The following is a 26,168-nucleotide window of genomic DNA, read 5'->3' on the forward strand; positions in this document are numbered from 1 at the left end:
CATTTGAAACTTAACACATGGTTTTTCATAATCTATAATTAAATTCACGGTTCTTGCAACTCAAATTTTAACTCTGGTCGTATAGAGCTAAAGTCAAGAGTTTGGTGATTTCGTTTTAAAGACTTGGTGTAGTCATTGCTGCATTTCTGAAGCAACATTAATAATTATTTAAATACCATCTGTAAAAGCCAAGATAAATTAATATTAACATTTCATATTTAACCTTACTGTGATGGACAGACACCCCATCCAAGGTGTGTTCCTGCCTCGCTCCCAGTGATATCAGGTAGGCTCAGGACCCACAGTGACCCTGAATTGGATAAATCAGTTACAGAAAAATAATTAATAAATGATAATTAAACTTAGTTTCAATTTGATAGTTTCTATAAGGTTCTGTGGTGACTTTTACTGTTATAAATACATTCATTTCTTTGCTTTATATATTGTTGTAATTCTAGGCCGCATAATTGCTCATATTTTACACCATTCACTTGTTGACATAAATCTTACACTTTCATGTGCACAAGCTCCAGCACTAATCCCAGTTTGAGTATTTTAACGTGGAAAGATGGTGTTGAGCCTGGAGGCATTTGCTAGCACCAAACAACAATACAAGTCTGTCAACAAGTGTGTGGAATTACTATACAAACTCTCTTCTCCTTTTTACAATATTCATTACATCATGCTGGTACAAAGTAAATGTTCCTCTCATCTGTCATAAGCCATAAGGTAGAATGTATATTTGTGGGTATTTTTTTTCCCCTTTCTTTTTAGCAAACTGCAATGTAGCCTCTCCGTGTAATTTTCATTTTGTGGTAATGCTAATGTAATCCTCTGTAAAAGAGACTTTGACATCTGTACATCCTGGAGAATGTGTTTGATGGTTTATTTACACACACACACACACACCCATTATCTGAAAATGTTCTTCAATCATCCACTCCCAAATTCTGTCAGACTGTTTGCTAATGCTAGGATTACCGGTGCAGTCTAACTTCATAACGACACAATAAACAGTTGATCTTGACACATCTAATGTTTTGAATTTGTGTCCAATTGGCAGGCTTTTCTGACATTGGCATTGCGTTGGTTCTTTAGTTCAGAAACAACAACAATTGAATCCAGACGCAAATTTCAAACGTAGCATGAACTCTAAACTGTGGCTTAGCTTTTGTGAGACACAGAGTTGGACAGGAAGCAACTAAAGCCAACTGGCTAATAACCTTTTGTTGCATACAATTGAGGAATTGTGTAAAACCGTATACATGCATAAAACACAATTATGCAGGAATACATATTAGCATAACTCTTTGCTCTAAAATCGGTCGAGTATGTTCTAAATTAAAAAACAGGAAGTCATCTAAAGTTAGCTGTTTGAAACTGAGGAGCCCAATAAATATAGTCCCTCTGTCAGTGTTTCGTCCAAAGCCAAGTCCCAAAATACATGCACATCATCTGGGCTGCAGAGCCCAGCATACTAGTACTAAATTATCTGTCATAAATTACAACAAATAAAAGTAGCAGATATCATCAGCTATGATTACCTAGCGACCTTTAGCTAATGAATGATTTAGCTACCTAATTTTATACTTGTTTTATAGTGTCCCATAGCCTGGATGAGCAAGCACCCTACTTCAGTTCAGCTACAACCTGGACTACAACATAAGATAACTGATCTGACACAGTTTGTGGCTCATTACGTTGGCAATGGCAGCTACTGTGTAATGTACTTTATCAACTCTCCCCTTAATGTATTTTCATTAAGTACAAAACTTTATTATCTTCATTTTTGATGTTTTGTAGTTTGATATTGTGTGAAAATATGACCTGCTGTTTATAATGTCAAATTCTCATGCACTTAATGACCAGTAAACAATACTTAATATTGTTAATTAAGATTGTTTGTTTTACACTGTTTGGTGGGAAGATTCTTTTTTTTTCAGTTTTTCAGCATAAGCTGTTGTAGCTGGCAGGTTGACCATTTTTGTCAAATCTTGTACTGACATAAACATTTACAGCATTTGGCAGATGCTGTTGTTCAGAATGACTTAGCATTTTTTCATGCTGCAGCTGAATGGATATTGTCGTATTTGGAGTCTTGCCTAAGGTATTTTATGTGTGTAGCCCAGTGTGTTTACCCCTGATGAGGAGCTGATCTCTAGCCGCACAAACCATCTTCAGGTCTTACTATTTGTCATACTGAGCACCGTCAAAGTCAAATTCGTTAGCAATAAGTCTAAGCTCTGATTAGACTGCATGTATTTCTGACAGTTAATGATATTTTTTATTTTAATTAATCAGTTTAAAGATATTAATGGGAATTTTCCCAAATTTCTCTACTTGCACAATGATTGATGGGCAAGTCTCCTTATTTTGACATGTTAAATGCTATAGGTTCACCCCATCAGTCCAGCTTTAAGAATGTGTTCAAGACATGGGGTATTATTTTGCGATCTACTGTGTATTAAGAAGTGTAATATAAATACGGATCAATTAGCAGTAATTGAGTTATGTGAAGATTCTGCTGGATTGCAGTTATTCCTCCAGTGGCCTGCAGTGTGTGAGTGTGTGTGTGTGTGTGAGAGTCTGTGTTCTGGTGCGTGTTGGCGGAAAGCTGCAGCTGAAAGCGAGAGCTCCCGCGAGTCGTAGACCTTTAATGAAGCTGCTCAGTGTTCCACCGCCTCCTGTTTGCTTTGGCAGAACAAGCTGGCCACCGCTGACACTCACTACACACTCACTGATGTGTGTCCACCCCAGTGTGAGTGAATGAAGGCTGAAACATAATTAGAGATACACACACACACTACAGCATTCATTCAGATGCACTCAAATTTGGGATTCTATGTTCCCTATTCTGTATGATTATGTAAATATCAGTGAAACCCTCAGAACACTGAATATAAAATTAACATATACAATTAAAACAAGAATATTCAGCCATCTTTCAATATTTTGATTGTTTACAATTATTGAATTTGTCATAATACCCTCATGTTTTCATGTTCTTATTAATTTATTGTAGACTTCATTAAAAAAAATATCTAAATATTATATGGTGCTCCAGTACTCCAGAAAAATTGCTGAAGGCTTTATACATCTCTAGCCCACACTTTGCATTGGGCAAGGTGACCTAACTGAGGACTATAAGTTTCTGTGGAGATTTTATGAGCAGCGTGAGTGGAACTGAACAGCTGTTGGCCATGGTTGCATCATAAAATAACTGGCTTCATGATTCAGCTACTTTAGGGAGTGTCCGAACATGTTTAGCCATATTGTACATTTGAATTACGAGCACTGAAAACAGAGCAAGGCTGACATGAGTCTTCATGCTGTTCAACCCACACACCAGAGAGCTATCCATTCTTGTCCATTAAATATACAAAAACAAGCACTTACACACATTAAAAAAGAAAAACAATGAGTGAAAGAATTCTGAAACACTATGAAAGACTTTGCGATTAGAGGCCGTTTGAAAACTTGAGCCAATGAGGATTCTGTCACTTCCTTTAATCAGGAGCAATTTGCTTTAATGTGCTTTCACTGTAGTGACACTTTAATTGTCGTATTTATTTACACAAAGCTTTTATTCTAAGACTTAGTTAATGGATTCAGGCAACAGTCGAGTCAGCTATTGACGGTTACACAGAACTATTTGTGCTCGAGAGAGGTCCTGTCCTCTAACCTTTTAAAGCCGGTGTAAAACATGAGCACTTAACCTCTGTCATTTTAATCCGCTCTTTTCCATAAAGAAGGCTGTTGCATGTATTTATTTTGATTTGTAAAATATGTGAATGAGCAAATCTGAAACTAATACATGCAGTCATGAAACACGGCTAGAAATGTCAGCTGCAGTCTGGTTTATGGTTATTGATCTGAACTTTTGCATCTACCATTCGTCCAGAAATATAGGATGATGTGCATCTTTTATATAGAGATAGAAAACACGGTATCTCAGAGAAAGTGCTGTTTCTTTACGCTGATGCAATTTACACACCTATTATGACAACGACAGCATATTTAAACAAGTTTAGGGGCCATTGCTGACAAATCACCTAAGACGCTTTGTATTTGTAATTGTCACGTTGGGATTTAGATACAGCCGTCAGTATACTTCAGACAATCAAATAAACTTGTTACAGATAATGAATTTATGCAAATATAATTCATCCAAGTAGTCACAGCCAGTGGGAGCTGCAATCTGTTTCTATTAGCTTCAGTACAATGCAGATTTTGTTTAATTTAAAGTGTTTTTCCTGCTGAAGTAAGATGGACTGACAGTGTTTTGTTGAGGGCTGCTCTGGTAGAATTGTATTAAAACCTTATATTATTAAGTGGTGTGTTCTCCCTGTGTCTGCGTGGGTTTCCTCCGGGTGACTGTCTGTGAGGAGTGTGGTGTGTTCTCCCACGGTCCAAAAACACACATTGGTGGGTGGACTGGCGATTCAGTGTCTGTAGGTGTGAACGTGTGAGTGTGTCACCCTGTGTCACACTTTCTACAAGGGCAGTATTACTTATTTAATCTAATTTAATTAACATAATGATGAGAATGCATGAATGTAATCAAATAAGCAAATGCAATTTATCTGGTTATCTCCGGTTTCCTCCCACAGTCCAAAAAAACACACGTTGCAGGTGGATTGGCGACTCGAAAGTGTCCGTAGGTGTGAGTGTGTGAGTGAATGTGTGTGTGTCTGTCTTGCCCTGTGAAGGACTGGCGCCCCCTCCAGGGTGTGTTCCTGCCTTGCACCCAGTGATTCCAGGTAGGCTCCAGACCCACCGCGACCCTGAACTAGATAAGGGCTTACAGACAATGAATTAATTAATTACAACTTACATTATGATTGGGTGATATTGTGGCTCATACTGTATCTCAGCCAATCACATTGGAAAGCTGGAACAAACTGCATTTCAGATTTTAGTTCACTGTGATAGTTTTTTTTTTTTTTTTTTTTTTTTTTTTTCTTCTTCCTTTGTATACGCATGTATATACTCTTTTCTGTTGGTGCTGAGAGGAGTACCGTGCCTTGTCATCGAACATTTGAGTAACACCTTAAAGCATATGTGGAGAATGCTGGGAGAGAGATCATATATCACCAGAGCCGGAAGAGAAATCAGGAATGTTAAAACAATAGTGATGATTACAGTCTCCTTACAGTGGACTTGCCTTTTATGGCTGGGATGAATGAGGGATCAGCTGGAGCCGTGGAGGAGGTGTTTGAAAGGCTAGTGAAATGGCTGAGATGTTTTGGTTCATAGGCAATGGGAGTTTTACTCATCAGATGCTTGGGAGGCCAAGGCTGTAGGAGAGGACTGGAGGGACATAGAGGGCACAGGCATTGTTCACAGCTAAAACACACACACACACACACTCATACACATACTTGCCTCAGAATGTTGGTGTGACTTTATATACTTTTTGTAATAGAGACCTGGCCATACACTGCTTTGTTCCTGTTGTAACAAAATCCAAAGTGTATCTCCAAAGCCTATCTATAGGAGAGGATAAATATGTTCATCTCTTTAATGTAAAGGGATTATATTCCTATATAGTGCTATGCTCCCTACATAGTGCACATCACAGATAATAATACTGCACCCAGACAGTAATTAGACACTAATTTGCCTGGGAAACGTGAACTCTGTAGCTGACTAAAATATTTTTTGTCACTACGTGAGTGTATTATGACCTACACTGTGCCCTACAGAGTGTGTAAAGAGACATTTGGGATTCGGCTTTGTTTGGTATGCTAGGCTTTCTATCTCTCTGCTCACAAAACAGCTTTTTAGACAGCAAAGAGACCTACAAACATTGAAAAACATGAGCTGGGATGAGGATATTGCTCTATTCCTACTCCATATATCAACAATATTCACTTACTTTAGCAGTAGATGGAACTGACTTAGAATTGGGCAGAGCACTAACAGCATGACAGTAAACACAGACAGAAAGTGCAACAAAACTACACAACATGAGTAGTAAATGAGTCTCTGTGGTAGTTCAAACAGTTAATAAAAATGTACACAGGCGTTAAAATTCAGCCATGAACATATAACGATTGATTTTGTCCTCAAACATATCATTCCACCTTAAAAGACCCTGAGCTTCTGAATGTAAACAAACCATAGAGAACAGTATTTCCCCACAATCGTAGACGTTCCCTTAAATTCTGTTAATATTCCATTCATTCTTTATGAATAAAGACTGATCATGCTTTTGGGCCACACACTGATCGCATAGTGGAGCTTAGACTGCCTGATCTGCAGAGTAACAGTGTTGTCTCTCTCCTATTCGCACAGTGGCAGAAGGCCTAGAGCCGTCTGAGTCTGCAGTAGATTAAGGTTGTATAGCCATTTCAGCCTTGGCTGATTTATCTACTCACTGTGAGCTGAAGAAAACATTAGAATTATACATATTTACTCCAGACATTGCTGATGACTTCAATTTTGCACTGGAACTATGAAGCTAAAGTGACTAATAACTAGCGGAAAATCATACCCTATTGTAAAACAATTGCCTAAATCACATTAGCCTCAGATCATATGAAGCAATCTTAAATATGTAATGCTTAGAGGTGAGGTTTCTCCCCAGTCACTTGGCAGAATTCAGTTCTATTGATTTAGAACATTTTAGTTAATATTTAGCATGAAGAGGGTTGAATTCACCCTCATCTACAGCTGCTCCACAGCCTCCCACTCTGTTGATCAGTTCTTTTCTGTGGAGATTATATAAACTGTGCATGCACATTTGAACTTGCCTGTTCACAGCTGATGTACTTTTAAAGCAACTGTATTTCCATCTCAAAGCAAATTGGTCCTGCAGTGCCTTTATGCTGCACATTTCAGTGTTTCCTCTGCTTTTACACAGTCATTTTAAACTCCTAAAGGGCTTTTTGTGGTTTTGAACGCAGTCTGTAAAGCGGATATTGTGGAGAGTTTAGAGCATGAACTTTGTGTTTGGGATTTTGTTCATCAGACTGGAAGAGAGACATTTTCAGACGACTGGACTCGGGCCAATGACTTGAAAGAACAAGGGCTGGCGGGGTTATAACTCCTTGACCTTTCCATGTCTGCTTTGCTGTCTCCATCATAGTTTAATAGTGTGGGTAATGTCTTAATAAGCAAAGTCTACTTTTACGAGCCTGCGGCCAGCTCCGATTATGGCTTTCCGCAATTAAACTTAATTAGATTCATTCATTGAGGTTTGTCATCTATTTTTTTTTTTTTCATTTCTTTTAAGACTTGCTTGATGCGTCTTAAGAAGGAATTGCATTTGCTTTTGTTTCTGTGTTTACACATTTCCTTTATGTTAGACTTGCAAGTATATGTAATATATCAAGTTTTTTGGTCCAGTTATTGTATTCCTGTCTTTATTTATCTAAATACAAACCCATGCTCCATCACCAGAATCAAACGTCCAGTTGAGAAAACTGATAAGAGCAGGAGTGGAATGGACACGTGGCACAAACACATTCATCCTAACAAATAACTAAATTGTAATTCATTGCTACCATAATGAACATAAAAAGTACTTGACAAAAACATCAAAAAATGGAGAGAAAAGACGCCTAAAGCCCTGTCAGGACGGAATATAATTTTCATGGCGTCCTGGTGTAATTCTCTATTTTCCAGGGCCATGTCTGTGTTAGTTCCCTGGCGTCTTCTGAGAAAATTACAGGCTGTATTACCAACTGTTTTCAATGACCCCAGTGGTCGTCTAATAATTTTAATCTTGTCCTGATGCATTTTAACAGGCAGATCTGCCATCGCATTGGATAAAATAGGAGTTTGGGCACTGCTGTGCACCTTATTTAGCCTCGGAATGCACTTTTCCATAGTTCATTGCAGTGAAACAATATGAAAATGGAAGAGTTCTCTGGACTTCAGCTGGGAGAGTGTTATCAGAAGAAGAAAAAATAAAATTTAACCCATGGGAAAAGGGAGATTACACAGGTTGATGTAAGGAGTGATTGTACTGGCAGGTATTTAGCTTTACTTATATTCACATATACACATTTTCATCAACTTTTTCTACTGCCTGGCCTTGACATGATATAATTCAAGAACTAGAAACTCGCTTATCCTCTAGTTTTTTATTGCCATAATAACTAACAATTTCAGATTGTCCCCATGAAAAAGCAGAGTGGGGCTCGGATAAAGGAGACATAAACAAGACTGAACTTTACTTAATAAAAGAGATGGCGTGAGTGGATGAATGTTGCTGTGCTTGTAAACAGGACTATGAATGGTCTGTAATTTTATGCGACTTTTGAACTGATTCCGATTGGTAGACTGCACACTATTGGATGGATTCCCAGTTAGGGATTAAGCCTAGTCCTGGACTAAATCCTCCTTTCAATGAAGACTAGGCCTAATCCCTGTCTGGGAAACCAGCCCTATATATTATAGTACTTCTTGTCTGTTAAGAGAAGCACATATCTGGAAAACCTGGGGACTGGGTGCAGTCTGCTGTTGAGTTTTAGTTTGGATGGCTGTCAGGTGGACTGTTTAACCTCAGTGTGTGATACACGGATATGTGTAATTTGTACGGAACACGTCTCAGCTTGTTCTCTGTGCGGTAGGTGTGGCATTGTCGTGGTCAGTGCAGAGTGGCTGGATTGAGGCTGCATGCAGTCCTAGCGTCTCTGCATGGGCACCACGCCAACAGGCTTTAGACTCAGTGGGGATCCCTCACGTCTCGCAGACGACACGGCTGCCAGGGAGACGTCTCCCTCTCCCTCTCCATTTTGCTCTCTCTCTCTCTTTCTTTCTTTTTTCCCATCATTGTTATTCTGCTGTTCCCTCTGGTCTCCAGCCATAACCGCATGACTTCACAGGTCCAGAGAGGCAGTGTAATCGAACGGCTCGTCTCCTCTCCACTCCCATCCGCCTGCTGCTCCAAAGACTTATCCTTTCACTAATTGGACTCGCCATGTTGCTTCCTGTGTGGAGCTGGATGAGGACTGATCCCAGAGAGAGAGAGAGATGGAGACTGTGAGAGAGGGAGAGAGAGGTAGACAGAGAGAGAGACAGGGGGAGAGAGGTAGACAAAGACAGAGGGAGAGAGAGAGAGAGAAATATAGGAAATTAGGAGTTAGGGTAGGTCTCGCACTTGGACTCCTTTGAGGCTTTCTGTCTCCTTCATCTGACTGCAGAAATACTGAGAAACAGGGAAAAAAAGACAGAGGGAGAACAGATTGTTAAATATGAAAAATAAACAATGGTGTTTTGTCAATTTTATAAATATATATACACACACACACAAGATTCAGCCACAAGCCTAAAACCACGGACCAGTGAAATATATAACATTGATTATTTCATTTGTGTCGCCGTCGAGGGGTGGAATAAATTAGGCAGCAAGTGAACAGCCAGTCCTAGAAGTTGATGTGGGCAAGAGTAAAGATCTGTATAACTTTGACAACGGCCAAATTGTGATGGTAATAATGTGCTTTGGTCACAGCATCACTTTGTTCTTGTATTGTAACTTTTTGTTTGTTTTACTTATTTAAACGTGAGCACACACTCACGTAAATGCAGGACCAGTGCTGAGATCGGAGAGTCTCAGAAGAGGGGTCATACAGTTCTAAAATCTCCCTTAAAGTCTCACTTAACACCACAGGGGGATCAGATCAGAATGGCTTGATGATTTCATTGTTTTCTGAAGGCAGCGGGGAAAAATAAGGCACTATGAAAACAGTTTTTTTTCCCCAAATTCCATTAGATTTTTTTTCCCATAGTTGTTTTTGTTTTCCCAATTCCTTTTATTTTTTTTGGTTGTTAACAGTATTTGTTTTTCTTTAAAAAAATAAGTACAGTTAATAAATAAACATTAAAAAAAAACAGTACCTTGGTGTTTAATGAAATTCATTCATTCATTCATTCATAGTCTCTAAGACATCAAACTCCTCACAGACAATCACTCAGAGGAAACCCACGCAGACACAGGGAGAACACACCACACTCCTCACAGACAGTCACCCGGAGGAAACCCACGCAGACACAGGGAGAACACACTACACTCCTCGCACTCACCCGGAGCGTGACTAGAACACTTAGCCCCAAGCCCCTGGAGCTGTGTAACAGAGACACTACCTGTTCTATCCACCAAATTGTGTAAATGCACTGAAAAGCAGTTTATTAATTATATATCAAATTTAATATAAGCAAAAGACAAAGACACCTATTATTGCTTGTGTCTGTGTACATTTCTGCTACATCGTTATAATCAGTGTTGAGATGAAAAACTTATTCTCAGTGGAGGTTTTGATTACAAATAAAATGAATGAAAAGAATGTTCTCTGATTTTGTGCAGTAGAGAGTGAGAAGTCAGACAGGATGTTGCGCACATTCTCCAGCGTGATCTTGACGCTGCCAGGGCTTCACAGCACACACCTGCTGCTTAGCTATGGTGTCCCTGGAAACTGCGGCACGATGGGAATGGACCCTGCTCCATCCTCTGCTGACCAGCTGCTGTGGCTGTGACAGGGACGTATGGTCACTAGCGCTGGCATTCAGAGTCCCTCTGGGTTTAGTTAGTCACTGTATTTTTCAATTTAACAGACCGCAGTGATTTAGGCCAACACAGCTGTCCCCACGCCATAAAGGCTGGACATGCAAGCTGTGCACTTCAATAAGAGCAGCCATAAAACATCGCTTCAGGCCTGTCCAGTCCAGTCCAGAGTTGGATGATGTAAGATATGCTAATAAGGTGAGGTCAAATGGAACACTGGATGAATAGAGTGAAGAGGATGGGAAAATTGAATAGCAAATGGGGACAATGTTATGAATAAAGGGAATAATACAAAGAAAAGTAGGAAAAGGCAGAGGCAGACTAAACTGGTGTTTTTAAGAATGTGTAACAAATGACAGATCATGTGTAAATAAAAAAATAAATATGTGAAATGGGCTCTATAATGGAAACCAGTCTGGCCTTGCAAGTTTGATGTAGCATTTAAATTCGGTTAAACTTAAAGATTCTGTTTACTCCTCAGGACATAAACTTTATATGTAAATTAAGCTACTAGAAGCCTGTATGAATAAATCTGAACAAATAAATTTGCACAATGGCCTTGTGTGTGTATGTATATACCTGCATTAATTACTAATTTCATACAGGGATGACCCCTTGACATGTTAGAGGATATATACTTACAAGGTCACATCCTGTGGAGATGTCATATGTGTGAGGTGAGAGGGTGTGGTTAGGTCACCTGGGTGTTGTCCCCACATTAGCTTACTCTACCTCATACTCTTTTCAGTTGCATTGTGAGTATCTTTAAACTGCCCCCTCAAGGCTTTTCTTGTTCAACCAAATCAAAGTGCGCTTCCAGGGCAGTATGTTGATGGACTACATTGTAAGTCTACATTGAGCAATCCTGACCGCTTTGGTCTGATCTGCTTTGTTGTCCCTGAATGAACTTACACTCTACAGATTTGTTCACTCGTATGGGAGTGGTTACATATTAAAGGCAACATTCACAATTTTAATTAAAAATGACTTTTTAGAAAATTCAGAGGATGTTTCCTCATCATTTGCTAGCTCTCAGTTCTGTTTGTGTGCTCAAAACCGGTCTGATGTGTTTATGAAGGCCCAGTGTCTGTTAATCGGTAAAAAAAAATAAAAACAAAGTGTCTCGGCCAAGTATGCTAGGCGTTCTCTCTCTGCTCACAGTAGAAAATGGCATTTTGGAGTTTTTACACAAATAACATTTTGGGTTTTTTTCAAAAATGTTGAAAAGCATCAACAGCTTTCTTCCTGCTTCATAGGTGCGTAATACTGATTAATTAATTCATTCATTCATTCATTACAACTTTTCCCTCATCCAGATTCCTGTGACATGAGGCTAAGTTTAGCTCTTGTTATATAAACTGCAACCGCAGTTATCTTGTAAACACATTATTGTTTTAATTCCACTTTGCTAAACGTATTTATTTATTTTTTATCTTTTCTATCTTTTAATAGAAATAATAGCAATAAAATGGTAGTTTAACTAAAAACAGGGTCATTCCCCTTGGTTTCATATTCGTGAATATTCATCATCAAATCTTTCTATAAAAAATATAAATATATTTAAAAACTGGATATAGATTTAATTATCGTTTTAATGAACCTGATTCAAAGCTAGCTGTCCATTTCACAAGAGTCCGTTGCCTTGATACTTCCGTATTTTTATTCTTGATTAATTTTCCACACTTTGCTCCTTTTGGGGGTTGAACTCTTAATTAAACCCCTTGAACCCCCCTGCGATTCACACCCTGCTCTCATGCAAATATCCTACCTCATCTCCACAAGCATCCCTCTACCTCGCCCCCCCAACCTTTCCCCAAGATCAGATTTCTCCCCATGAGACCTGACGCAGAATTACAGCACGGCATCTCAGGAATTGTTTGTCTTGGAGGGTTTTGATATCGTCGAGCAGCCATCTTAATTGCAGGCATATTGACGGAGAGATGAGGAGCATATTACCTTCCATAATACTCCCGAGTCCAGTCCACCTGTTCACCTCCTGACAGGGCCTGGGATTTGGGGAGTAGGGCATAGTGTGTGTGTGTGTGTGTGTGTGAGAGAGAGAGAGAGAGACACACACACATAAGTGTAGAGCGTTTGTTGTGTCTGGCTGGTTCCACAGTGGTCAGCAACATAGATCCAGGTCCTTCACTACATGGTTAATGTGTGCTGTTCTTAGTTATGGCTGCTGTAATTTGTGTGTGTGTGTGTGTGTGTGTGTGTGTGTGTGTGTGTGCGTGTTAAGTTCGTCCCCCTAAAAGCAGGTTATTTCAGCAGCGGAGCAGCCATGTGTGCCTCATGTCTCTATGCGAGGGGTCTGAAACTGGAGCTCCTGGTGGGATTAAGGGGCTTTTGGGGGTGACGGGTGATGGGCGGGTGAAGCGCCCTCGTGTCTCGGACCGGACCGCATCCCTCGGCTTGCTGACCGGCCCACTGAGCAAGGGATTACGGACAGGGATGTTGCACGGCCGAAGTGGGTCAGTGAGGAACAGCAGATGAAAAAATGGTCAACGGGAGCCAAATACAGCCTCATTGTACCCCACTTAATTCAGTCCTGAATAGATAAGCCGGTGAATTAAAGCCGAGGTTTGGTCCAAACTTCGGGACGGATGTGGATTATTAGCAGCGAGCTGCTGTCAACACCTACTACAACAGTGTCTCTTGGTAGTCTCGACTCCATCTGTGTTGAATTCCTCAATTGACTCACAAGGCTGTCTCCAGCTGGAGGACAGTGGAATGGACTCTAAATGAATGGGGCAAAAAAATAAGAATGTGAAGGGTTGCCTTGTGTAATCACATAGATTTGTGTGATTAAAATCTGAGAGAATAAAGAGATGTTGGGTGTAATACAGATTTCTTGTTTCCTCCATTTAAAGAAACGTTACATAAAATTTGGTATTTTTACTCCTGGGCACCCACTGCATTTGCGCAATGTATAATTCACTTTTATATGAATGTCCTTAAAAGAGTGGAGAGGGATGAGGGAGGGGAAGTGATTTCCTACCCTCACTCATAAGTTACACAGCGCAGTTTCTGCAGTTCTGAGCATGGAGTAGCAACATGAGAGACTCTTTTCTCTCTATTAAAGGTCAGTGAAGCACCACAGTGATTTTGAAGCTGTAATCTTAAGGTAAAAATACAAGCTAGTGTTGCTTTAAAAAGCAGTGCTCTACTTATCTAAGTGAACAACCCTAACCCTAGCTTCTGCTCCTTGCTCCTCACTCCTGGGCTCTCGTGATGAACTGAACTGTGGCTCATTCTCATTTAAAGGAACATGGGCTGAAACCGGTCGTTCTGAACAGAGCTGTTAGGGCTGTGTCCAGTTGTGAAAAAGGGGTATAGTGTGTGACCTTTAAGATGACTTTTGCCATACGTTTCCAGGTCAAGTCAGTTCCAAGTTTGAAAATCCTGCGATGCACATTGTAACGAATGCAAAATTACACTCTTGATTTAAACACGGCCTATTTATCTTTTATTTAAGTCAAGAGTCCAAGGAACCAAGTAAGTGACTGATCTCAGGGATAGGAAAATTGCCCTCGAGTGATTAAGCAGATTGGTAATTTATGAAAACCTCCTCTGGACCGTCTTAAGAGGCTGTATAACCTCCCATTACAAGGCAGTAAATCTGGCCTCCATCTTGACTCTCCACAGCCCCCCTGCCCGTGTGCACTTGCCCCGCCTGCGGCCCTCTCGCTGATTTAATGCCGTGTTTATGTGAAACGGAAGCTGGTGCTGTAAAATGGCGACGTCCATTAAAGCGCCTCAGCGAGGGCCTAGGGACCGTGTATGGATCTCACATACTCGACATTGCTCTGTTGAAAGCATTCGAATTTACAACCTCGCTCTGACCTGTTCCCAACATTTCATTACGAGTATATAGTGTGAGTTACTGGAGAGCGTTCTTGTCACATAAGGAAATCTTCATTTTCTGGAGTCCGTACTGTGAAGGTCAGTGAAGGGGAGATTCTTCGCTGTTACGTGAAGGCGGAGTTTAGGGAGTTATATTGGTATTAAACTAGAATATATATTACATTACTAGATTTTTAGGGAGCGTTTTTGGTCCCCAATCTAAGTCCTGTATACTTTCCAGGCTTTTAATTACAGTGACGTTTTTGAAACCCCCTCACTACCACATTAACATCTCTTCCTCAGCCTTTTCTTCACTATTGATCACTGGGAAGTGGGAGGGGTGGTTCCTAGTGATGCTTCAGTCATCCGTGGCTGGGAGTTCATTTTGTCTGTGTTGGACGAATGGACCTGCTGCTCCTCTTTACTCACTACAGTGCTAATCATCTCGGGAATGAATTAGTTGTCGGTTAGTGTTCTCCTCCTGGCTGTCCAATAAGATGCAGCTGTGTCTTGGAGAATCTTAACTCTCCCACTTTAACTTCAGGGAGACCTAGCTAAAACGTAAACTGACAGTGAATACGTTTCAGAGAAAATAAAAAAAAAACCCCACTCTGAAAAAAGTAGTAGAGAGGGTTTGGTGTTTGAACTTAAAGGAACTTCAGGAACTTCTGAGCTTCCCCTACAGTTGCAGAGTGTAATTCATTCTTACAGCACTGTCCTGGAATCTAGAGGGAGGGGGTGTTGTTTCCTACCCTCTTTCAACATTTACACAGTGCAGTTAGTGCAGTGCTGAGCCTGGAGTAGCAAAGATAGAGGCTGTATTCTCCTTATTACAGGTCAGTGGAGCATCACAGTGAGTTTGAAGCTGTAATTCCAAGGTAAAAAAACGACTTATTGTTCCTTTAAAGCATAAACCCTTGCCCAGGTTCTCAAGACCTCCCTGCTTCCTACATTGAGACTACGTTCAGACTCTTTTCCACCGGTTTTAAAGTGTTTTTCCTGCCTCCCCCAGTTCGTACTGGTTTTCACACTACAGACCTGATGTTCAGACGCCTAAAGGCTTCCTTAAACTGAATCAGATTCTTTGAAGCCCACTGACCACCTCCATCCACCCTGTTATATTCCCCATGTTCAAAAACTACAATACTCGTACATACAGCTGGCAGAAAGTTCAAGATGCGACTCTGAGTGATTTATGAGCGGCTTAGCGGCTAATTCCATTCGAAAACAACAGGGAAGGACCTGCTCTCTGTCAGTCTGTCTTCAGGGAGCCGGTTCTGACCCAGTGGCAGTGGAAACACAGGAACGCTAAGGAAATTAGTCCAAGTCAGCGAGTGTGTGTACCCCACACACACGCACGCACACACCCATGCAAACACACACACACACACACACAGACACACACACACACACGCACACACATACACACACACATTAGTAAATGTCAGTATCTGGCAATAGTCAGCTATAACTAAGGTCACTAATGCTTTTTTCCATGTACGTGTGTGTAATATGGGGATACCTCTCTCTCTCTCTCTCTCTTTCTCTCTCTCTCTCTCTCTCAGTCAGTGTGTTGGCAGGTTTGTGGCATGAGTTTGCCCTCTGAAACATTGAAATGTTAGACACATTCTGTTTGTGGTTAGCTTCTCTCTCTCTCTCTCTCTCTCTCTCTCTCTTTCTCTCTCTCTCTCTCTCTCAGTCAGTGTGTTGGCAGGTTTGTGGCATGAGTTTGCCCTCTGAAACATTGAAATGTTAGACACATTCTGTTTGTGGTTAGCTTCTCTCTCTCTCTCTCTCTCTCTCTCTCTCTCTCTCTCTCTCTCTCTCTCTCTCTCTCTCTCTGTCTCTCTTCATACATCTCACCTTTACACTACACACACACACACACACACACTCAGTCTATGAGCTGCTTTTAACCTCTCTATCATTCTTTCTTTCCACATTTCTTTCCTCTCGCTTAATGGTTTTCTTTCTTTCCTCCTTTTCATGCTGAACCCGAAATATGCACTAAATCTCCACCTAGGAAAGGATTTTAAAGCCTTTTGATGGAGAAAAAAAATGAGGAAGCTCTTTTATGTCAGTTCTTTTATTTATCTCCAATAGAATGTATTTGTGTCTGCATCAGTCGTCCAGTTGTCCACACTGGTCAGCAAAGAGAGTTCCCATGCCTGGCACTGGACACACACTGTGTGTGTGTGTGTGTGTGTGTGTGTGTTGTACAGCTGTTCTGTGTGTGTTGTTTTTAAGCCCACTGTGACCATACTACTGGGAGTCTCCACAGCATATGGAGCAATACAGAATGATTAGCTTCTGTGTGTGTGTGTGTGTGTTGGTTGGGGTTTGGCTGTGTGATGAATATATGATTGTTTGGTGTATAGAGAACTGTACAAAGGTCAGACACCTCCATTAATTTAATTTCCAGTCATTAATCATAAACATTGCCTGCAGAAGGAAGGATAAAGACAAATGAATCATTCTGAAGAAGCCTCAGTTTCCATAATATAGTTATAAATTATAAATTATAAAAAATATACAGATTTTCAGTACTTAGCTTTCATCTTTGATAGACAGGAGGAACTGAAGCTCCACCGAAGTCCATCCTTCCACTGTGAGATGATAAAACAACACTGTGGGTCTGAAAGGATGTGTATCAATGAAGAAGCTTTTACTGAGAAAAGGAGACACTCTATAAATTGATGTTGGATATTGTATTTCATTCATAGGAATTGCATTGTTTTTTTTTTCTTTTTTGTTGTAGTCTGTTGCAGGACATAATAAACAAGTTAAATTACATGTACATGACTCTTTTGAGTCCCCGAACATGAGAGTGTACTATGTCTATGTGTATATTTGTGTGTGTTCTGTTTTGAAAAATGTCCTGTGTGAGTTTTTGTGTTCATGTTTGGTTGTGTGTGTATACTGTAGAAGGCATGTTATATGTCTGTGTTTGAGATACGTTTGTGTACTTTTAATATGTGTTTGTGTGTGTGTGTGTGTGTGTGTGTGTGTGTGTGTGTGTGTTGGCGTGAGGTGTTCAGTCTCAGTTTCTCTGCAGTTGCTGCTGTTTCTCCATCTGCTAACATGCCTTCAATCTGACATCAGTCACCCAGGAGAGAACGCCACTGCGTGTCTGTGTGTGTGTGTGTGTGTGTGTGTGTGTGTGCGTCTGTGCGTGCATGTGAGTGGGGAAGGTGGGGGGCATGGGAGCACAGCTGAGTAGACAGGTCACACCAACCGGCCAACAACCAAGAACAAGTTTGGGCGTGTGTGTGTGTTAATGGGAGTTGAACTGTTGAACTAGTTGAACTACATGGCCTATATAAGACAATTCTAGCACACACTTACAGCTATGTGTGGCTATGCTAGCAGACATAGCCTCGGTTAGCTTAAGCAGCTGAATCGGCTAATTAGTGTTCTCCTCCAAGTGTGTTTAGCTGGTTGCTTGTATTATACCATGATACCATGGTGTTTTTCCATGGCATGGTACCTGCTGGATTAACGTAGGCAGTGATGTCATAGCACACAGTCTATAATGGAAGCTGTGAGGTTTGGAAACCACAACAACAGAAGCGTTGTTAACGTTAAGTGTAGATCAGATCCAGAGTCGTTTAGCACTCTAGTCTTTCGTCAGCCACCACTTCAAGAAGTGTTTTCATCTCTTCCAAAGGCCATATTGTAATGTTATGAGCTGCTGTTGTGAGTCGGATAAAAACAAATGTGATTTCTACTGCAGTTTTGAGATGTTACAAGTGGTTAGTTGGTGCTGGATGTCTGCATTTCATCGTGATTCCCAAGTCTCTCTGGCCAATCAGAGTGGTGCACTTCACATTTAGGCCCTACTCAGCTTGCTTTGTATCACAAGTGAGCAGGGACTAAAAAAAAAAAAGAGTATAGTCGAGTCAAGTAGGTACCATGCAGGAAAAGCGTCATTAGTAACAGTTCGAACTCAAGGTTAGGGTTGATACCATCTAGGATGAAGCATATCTCAGCCCTCCCTCTCCAGCCTGCACACTTTGTAGCTAGTGTGTGTCACTGGACATAAATAAATGAAGAAGACAATACCATGTGATGTAAGACCCTCTGTGTATTTCCATGTGTATATATAATCCCTCTCTCTTCTTCTCTACCCGCAGATACATATCAGTCCCTCTTCCCCTTCTCTCGGGATCACCTGAGCTCTCTGTTTGAGAGTGTGTACAGCCCCCTCTCCTCTGCTGTCACCCCGCTCATCTCCACCCTCTTCTCTGACCTCTCCCTCTTCATCCGTAATGCCTCCTCCAACGTCTCGGTGGAAGCGGCTGTCCACCATTTCTACGACAATCTCTTCCCACTCGTCTACACCCGCCTCATCAACCCAGGAGCGGCAGCAGCAGTCACCGAAGGCAACGACCTGTTCGACTGCTTGCGGATGACCCGGCAGGACGTGAACCCCTTCGGACGTCACTCCCGGGAGATGGCTGTGGAACTGTCAGAGGCCCTGCGCTCAGCCAGGGTGCTGACAGGAGCCTTTATACTGGGGGAGGAGGTGATGAACGGCACAGAATTAGCTCCACTGACAAAGGAGTGCACACGGGCATTGGTCAAGATGCAGTACTGCCCACACTGCAGAGGACTGACCCTCATACACCCGTGCGGGCCATACTGCCTCAATGTGATGCGAGGCTGTCTGGCCAGCATTTCGGAGTTGGACATGCCCTGGAGACAGTTCGTGGCCATCCTGGAGGATCTGACCCAGGCTGTTGCTGGGGATCACAGTCTAGAGCTGACTCTGCTGGGGCTCAGAGCTCGAGTCAATGAGGCCATACTCCACGCCGAGCTTCACGGACCCCAGCTGACAGCCACGGTGAGTGATATCACGTCAACTATACGCACAACAGCAAAGCTAGCAGTATGTGGAGTTAAAATTGCCTAGCGCTATTCAACAGTGCACTGAAATGCTCCCTAAGTCAATAAACTTGCTTCTTACATCAAGTGCAGGCACGTTAAATAAGAACCCCTCCTCGTCTGAGTCTGTCCAATCACAGCGCAGAACTCCTGTTCACGTGAGAGTGCAAAGACGAGGGTAAACAGAGCAAAACGAACACAGTGAGTGCAGGGAAATAAGAGCACTGATTAAATATACAGAAACCGAGAATGAAAAAGAAAGAGAACAGAGTGAAAACGGCTAAAAACCAGTTCCTCGCTCCTCACTCCTGGGCGCTCGCGCTGAACTGAGCTGTGGCTCGTTATCATTTAAAGGAACAGGCGCTGTTTAGACAGGGGAGAACACTGTTGTGGTGTTTGATTCATGTAACAGATGTTTCATTAAGACCCTGGGGGAGTACGTTGTGTATAGGTCTCATTAGGTGATGACATGTAGTTAACATTCAGAATCTGAACTTTCCTCCTTATGTCAGTGAGCTAAAGCAGGAGATAACAAAACGAAATGTCAGAAGTGGAAATGTACAGCGTGAATGCCATGAGGAATCAGGCAGGGTTTAAAGGAATGAATATTGACTTACAGTGAAAGAGGCTGTTCGCTGCTTCTGAGAGTTCGGCCGACTGTGTGTGACTGGCTGCTGTGGAATGCTCCCGCAGAGAGGAGACCAATCACGATAATGACAGGAAAAACGCATCTTTACTGTCAGCGGTAGCTTGCCAAACTGCTGGTTTAGTGTCTCTCTCTCTCTCTCTCTCTCTCTTGCTCACTCTCCCCTCTTTGTTTTTCCCATCAGTTTTTTCATTATTATAAGATTGTTACAAGAATTGGATGATTTCTTTCTTTCTTTCTTTCTTTCTTTCTTTCCCTCATTTATGCTACTCTTGCTGTAGAGCATCTCTCTCTCTCTCTCTCTCTCTCTCTCTCTCTCTCTCAGTATTTCGCTTAAGACCATTCCGTGTGAAGTAGAACCAGGCGAGTACAGAATTGCCAATGAATTGTAGCTCGTTTGGAAAATGAACTCCAGACCTTCTTCAGAGCCACAAATAACACTGAAGAACCATGACAGTTCAGTCTGGCACTTTCTCCACGTGGAGCTGGGGTTAGAAAGGCCTCCCTCACACATTCGAAGCATGAGAAAATAACATCATCTTCCAGAAAACCTCTGAAAGTTTAACGTTGTTTGGGAGATGTTCCCTTTAATACTTTTAACTTTTTTATTGAAGTGTATTTATATTGAAACATTCTTGCAAGGGCAAGAAAGACATACATGAAGGGGAGGGAAAAGAGAGAGAGAGAGGATATCGCAATAATGTGAAAAAGAACAGAGGAAAAGAGAAGAAAGTCAGTAAATAGAGGAAGAAATATAAACAGAATATGTTAAGAAAAATGCTGAAAAGTAAACACTGAAAAGAGAACAAGAGAAGAGAGGGGAAAAGAAGGATAAAAGGAGGAGGAGGGAAGGAAAAAAAACAAAAAAAGGAAAAGTGAACAAGCAAATGACTGTCAGTTGTTTGCTGAATCACATTCATGTCCCCGGACTTATTCTGGCTAAAACACACAGAATAACACAGAAAAACAATACAACCCCACCACCACCACTGTTATCACCATCACCATCATTATCATCATCATCTACACCACCATCATCATCATCATCACAATCATCACCACCATCATCATCACCACCACCATCACCATCACCATCATCATCTACACCACCACCATCACCATCTACACCACAATCATCATCATCTACACCACCACCATCACCATCATCACCACCACTACCATCATCATCACAATCACCACCACCATCATCACCATAATCACCACCACAACCACCACTACCATCATCATCACCACAACCACCATCACCACCATCATCACCACAACCACCACCACCATCATCATCACAGTCACCACCACCATCATCACCATAATCACCACCACCATCATCATCATCTACACCACCACCATCATTATCACAATCACCATCATCACCACCATCACCACCACCATCATCATCTATACCACCACCATCACCATCATCACCACCACTACCATCATCATCACAATCACCACCACCATCACCACCATCATCACCATAATCACCACCACAACCACCACCACCATCATCATCACCACAACCACCATCACCACCATCATCACCACAACCACCACCACCACCATCATCACCACAACCACCACCACCATCATCATCACCACAACCACCACCACCATCATCATCACAATCACCACCACCATCACCACCATCATCACCATAATCACCACCACCATCATCATCATCATCTACACCACCACCATCATTATCACATCACCACCACCATCATCATCATCTACACCACCACCATCATCATCTACACCACCACCATCACCACCATCATCACCATAATCACCACCACCACCATCATCATCTACACCACCACCATCATCACCATAATCACCACCACCATCATCATCTACATCACCACCACCATCACCAAAACCACCACCATCATCACCATCACCACCACCATCATCACAACCACCATCACCATTATCATCATCACCACCATCACCACCACCATCATCATCACCATAATCACCACCACCATCATCACCACCATCACCACCACCATCATCATCACCACCAACATCATCATCTCCACCACCATCATCATCATCTACACCACCACCATCACCAAAACCACCACCATCATCACAACCACCATCACCATTATCATCATCACCACCACCACCATCATCATCTTCACCACCACCATCACCATCACCACTAATCTAGTCTCTCAGTCCTTTTAAAGGCAACTGGCCGCATGCTCACATTTTTCTCTCTGCTTCTGCTTTTGATAGACTTTTCACTGCTGTGAAAATAAAGCTGCAATGTTTTGAAAGCAGTTTTCCTTTTTCAAAGATCATAAAGAGTGAAACCATGCAGTAGCGTGTGTGTGTGTGTGTGTGTGTGTGTGTGTGTGTGAGTGTTATTAGAGGAATTATGATGGTGTGGTATTTCTCTGTGATGTTTTCCCAAAGGGGTTGTGGTTGGCATTCTCTCCCCCCTGCTGTGCAGCCTTGAGATGGCACTACACCCTGTGGAGTGTGTGTGTGTGTGTGTGTGTGTGTGTGTGTGTGTGTGTGTGTATGTGTGTGTGTGCGTGCACGCACCCATTTGTATGCGTGTGACAGACACACACTTGTCTGTCTTCAGTTTCTCTCACACACACCAGCACACACACACATGCTTATACCCATATACACATGACTTGGGAGGCATGCTAGTGTGTGTGTCTGTGTGTGTGTGTGTGAGAGAGTGAGAGAGAGAGAGTGAGTGAGTGAGTGAGTGAGTGAGAGGCCTGTATGGGAATGAAACTGAAACCCGAATTCAACCCGAACCCACTCATACCAAAAGAGATGGAATTCCAAAGACACTACTTGCCAACTGCTTGAATGTGTGAACAGAAAATGCCATGCTGGGATTAATCGAAATGCTACACATCTGTAAAACAAAACTCAATCCCAAAACTCTTGAGTAGTAAGACGTTACTAACACTGACCTCTGTTTGGATTGTATTAAAATTTCTGGTGGAAATGGCATTTGTGTCTATACTATTGAATATATTATTTGTACAAATACGTTTTAAAGTGTGTTTGTGTCATGTATGACTCTAATTCCAAATTCAAACATCCTGCTCTTTTGTCATTTTATGGAAACTGATGTGCAGTATTGGGCGGCACAGTGGAGAAGCAGGGAGTGTAGCAGTCACACAGCTCCAGAGACCTGGAGGTTGTGGGTTCGAGTCCCGCTCCGGGTGACTGTCTGTGAGGAGTGCGGTGTGTTCTCCCTGTGTCTGCGTGGGTTTATTCCGGGTGACTGTCTGTGACGAGTGTGGTGTGTTCTCCCTGTGTCTGCGTGGGTTTCCTCCGGGTGACTGTCTGTGAGGAGTGTGGTGTGTTCTCCCTGTGTCTGCGTGGGTTTCCTCCGGGTGACTGTCTGTGAGGAGTGTGGTGTGTTCTCCCTGTGTCTGCATGGGTTTCCTCCGGGTGACTGTCTGTGACGAGTGTGGTGTGTTCTCCCTGTGTCTGCGTGGGTTTCCTCCGGGTGACTGTCTGTGAGGAGTGTGGTGTGTTCTCCCTGTGTCTGCGTGGTTTCCTCCGGGTGCTCCGGTTTCCTCCCATGCTCCAAAAACACACGTTGGTAGGTGGATTGGCAACTCAAAAGTGTCTGTAGGTGTGAGTGTGTGAGTGAATGTGTGAGTGTGTGTCGCCCTGTGAAGGTCTGGCGCCCCCTCCAGGGTGTGTTCTCTCCTTGCGCCCAGTGATTCCGTGTAGGCTCCGGACCACCGCGACCCTGAACTCATAATGAATTAATGTGTAGTTTTGAAAATGGCAACTGTATTATAAATGAATAGTTATTATTAATATGCTACATTCAACTTGCACATATTTCGGATGCAATATTATCCCCAAGAACAGAACAAATTGAGGCACATGATTTAACAGCACTTTTTTTGATGAGACTCATTACGAACGCAGTGATCAATAAATTCTTCTCCTTTGCCGTTTTTAAACTCTTGAATTACAATTGTACCTTACATAAAAAACATTTGCACACTTAATAATTATTAATGTATCACACGAAAAAAAACAAAAAAAAACCTTTGAAGTTAACAAACAATAGCATAAAAAGCATAATTTGAGACCTATTTTCCAAATTAGCCTCTATTCGATGGTCTGCAATATGCCTGACGTGGTCTGAAAATAAAAAATGAACACACCTGAAAACTCAGACATTTGAATGAATATTTCAGGCTTTACACTGTGACTCACCACAGTAGCAGAAGGGTGTATATTTCTGCAGATGTTTTATTTTCCTCTAGACTCTGTAGTGCAACTTTATTTCAATTTTAACAAGTAAATCTGACAAAATGTTACCCACTTTTGTATACATTTAATAAAGGTTTTTGTCCGCATTATCTTTCACATAAAAACAAATCAACCCAATAAAGAAGACACTGAGCTGAACCCAGTGTTGTATCTGACAAATCCTTCTGAATCTGGTTCAGAACAAAATGTTTTGTCAAGCCCCATCAGGCTCGGAGCTGACCTCTAAAACACCCTTTGATTAGAGTATTCTGTCTGCTGCTCACACACTTTGTCTTACATGCACAAATACACACACACACACATGCTTTCTAACGTATGAGTGTATGTGTGTGTATGTGAGACTCTGCTGAGATCAGGTTATAGTAGAGATGGTATATGGCAGATGACACTGGCTGGACCGTCTATTGGTCAGCGTGCCGTCTGAGAGGGGATAGAGTTTTCACACATTCACGAGGGGCATATTCTTTTGCATGGCTGTGGTTTTTGTGCTATGTGTGTGTCTCCGTCTGTCTATCAGTGTACGTCTGACTATGTACTGAACAGAAGTACTCACACGCTGCTGAAAGTTATCAACATGTTTTGGATTACAGATGATGCACATTGTGAACCCAACACTAAAAACTCCAACAGTAAACTTTTACTGCCAAGAGAAGGCTGTCTGCAGGTATTTATTTCCATCAGGACACCTCCCTTTAATGGAAATGACTTTGGTTTTTCACCATGATCTAAATTCAGTCACTGAGATCATTCAACAAGTTTTGATAATTCTGCAACACCTGTCTCACGTTTCCAGTTCGTCTTCCTTAGTTCCCTTTAAAAACCTATTAAAAAACTCATATTAAAAATGTCCAGTGTTGTTTCAAACAGGGCTGGACAATAATTCAATATCAGTATATATCGAAATATAAAAGGTTTCAGTAACACTGATTTTTATACACATTTCAATATTTCACTAATATTATTGAATCTTACAGCATCTGTCACTGACTGATGGTCATTACAGGGCACTCAATATTGAAGTTAGTTTAAAAATATTGACAAAGCCAAGAGGTTGTTGTTTGAGGGTGAAGACATGTTGCTTCCAGTTCTTGGCTGTTTTTCTGCGGTTTTTCATATCGTATCGACTGAAATTAAGAAAGTAATTATGATATAAATGTTGGCCGTATCGCCCAGCTCTAGTTTCAAATAAGACTGAATGATTTTGGAAAACATATGTATGTATCTTTACACTTATATAGTGCCTTTCTAGACACCCAAAGACGCTTTACAATCCACACTGCTCAGAACACTCAATCCACACACACAAACACTGGTGAGAAGCGGCAGCCAAATGCGCACAGCGTACTCTCGACCAGGAACAACCGTCCACCTGGAGGACTGCATCGGGCACTAGGGTTTCACCCAGGACAGAGCGCCAATCCACATCTGGGCTCACACACATTCACTCACACATAGACATTCATTCACATACACACCAGGACAGTTATTAGACAGAAGCCAATTCACCTACCCTCCATGTGTTTGGACTGTGGGAGGAAACCCACGCAGACACAGGGAGAACATAGAAACTCCACCCAGACTGTAACCCAAGATCCCAGCGCTGGGAAGCGAACGTGCTCACCACTAAGCCAATCAGTTGTATTCTGATGATGGAGGGCGGGGTCTAAATATATCACTAAGGCCAGTAGTGCTTAGTAGAATCATTCCACATGAACCTTTTTCATTGTTTTCTTGTGTTCAGCTGTTAATCTAAATTATGGCAAACATTACAATAGTTCAGTGCTAATGTTGGCAGCTAGTTTTGATTTCATTTTTGTCTTCGTTTAGTTCTTACAAGATGACCACAGACTTGTTAGAAGAATGACAATTATTTTTGTTTTGAGTTTTTGGTAATAGTTCGTTAATATATATATATGTATATATATATACTCCATTCTACATAAAAGTGAACGTATTACATAGTTGTAGTAGTAGTAGTAAAGTAGTGTA

At 41.7% G+C, this 26,168-nt stretch overlaps 1 protein-coding gene across 1 annotated transcript in view; it reads left to right on the forward strand.

Annotated features, from left to right (window-relative positions):
• LOC136675937 (glypican-5-like) overlaps positions 1-26,168 on the forward strand; it is a 211,387-nt gene that overhangs the window by 22,575 nt on the left and 162,644 nt on the right. The window contains exon 3 of the mRNA XM_066652755.1: positions 18,490-19,199. Within this exon, the coding sequence (XP_066508852.1) occupies positions 18,490-19,199 (710 nt within the window). The remainder of the gene's footprint in view (positions 1-18,489; positions 19,200-26,168) is intronic.

The sequence above is a fragment of the Hoplias malabaricus genome, chromosome X1, assembly GCF_029633855.1.
Source record: "Hoplias malabaricus isolate fHopMal1 chromosome X1, fHopMal1.hap1, whole genome shotgun sequence".
Classification (NCBI taxonomy): Eukaryota; Metazoa; Chordata; class Actinopteri; order Characiformes; family Erythrinidae; genus Hoplias; species Hoplias malabaricus.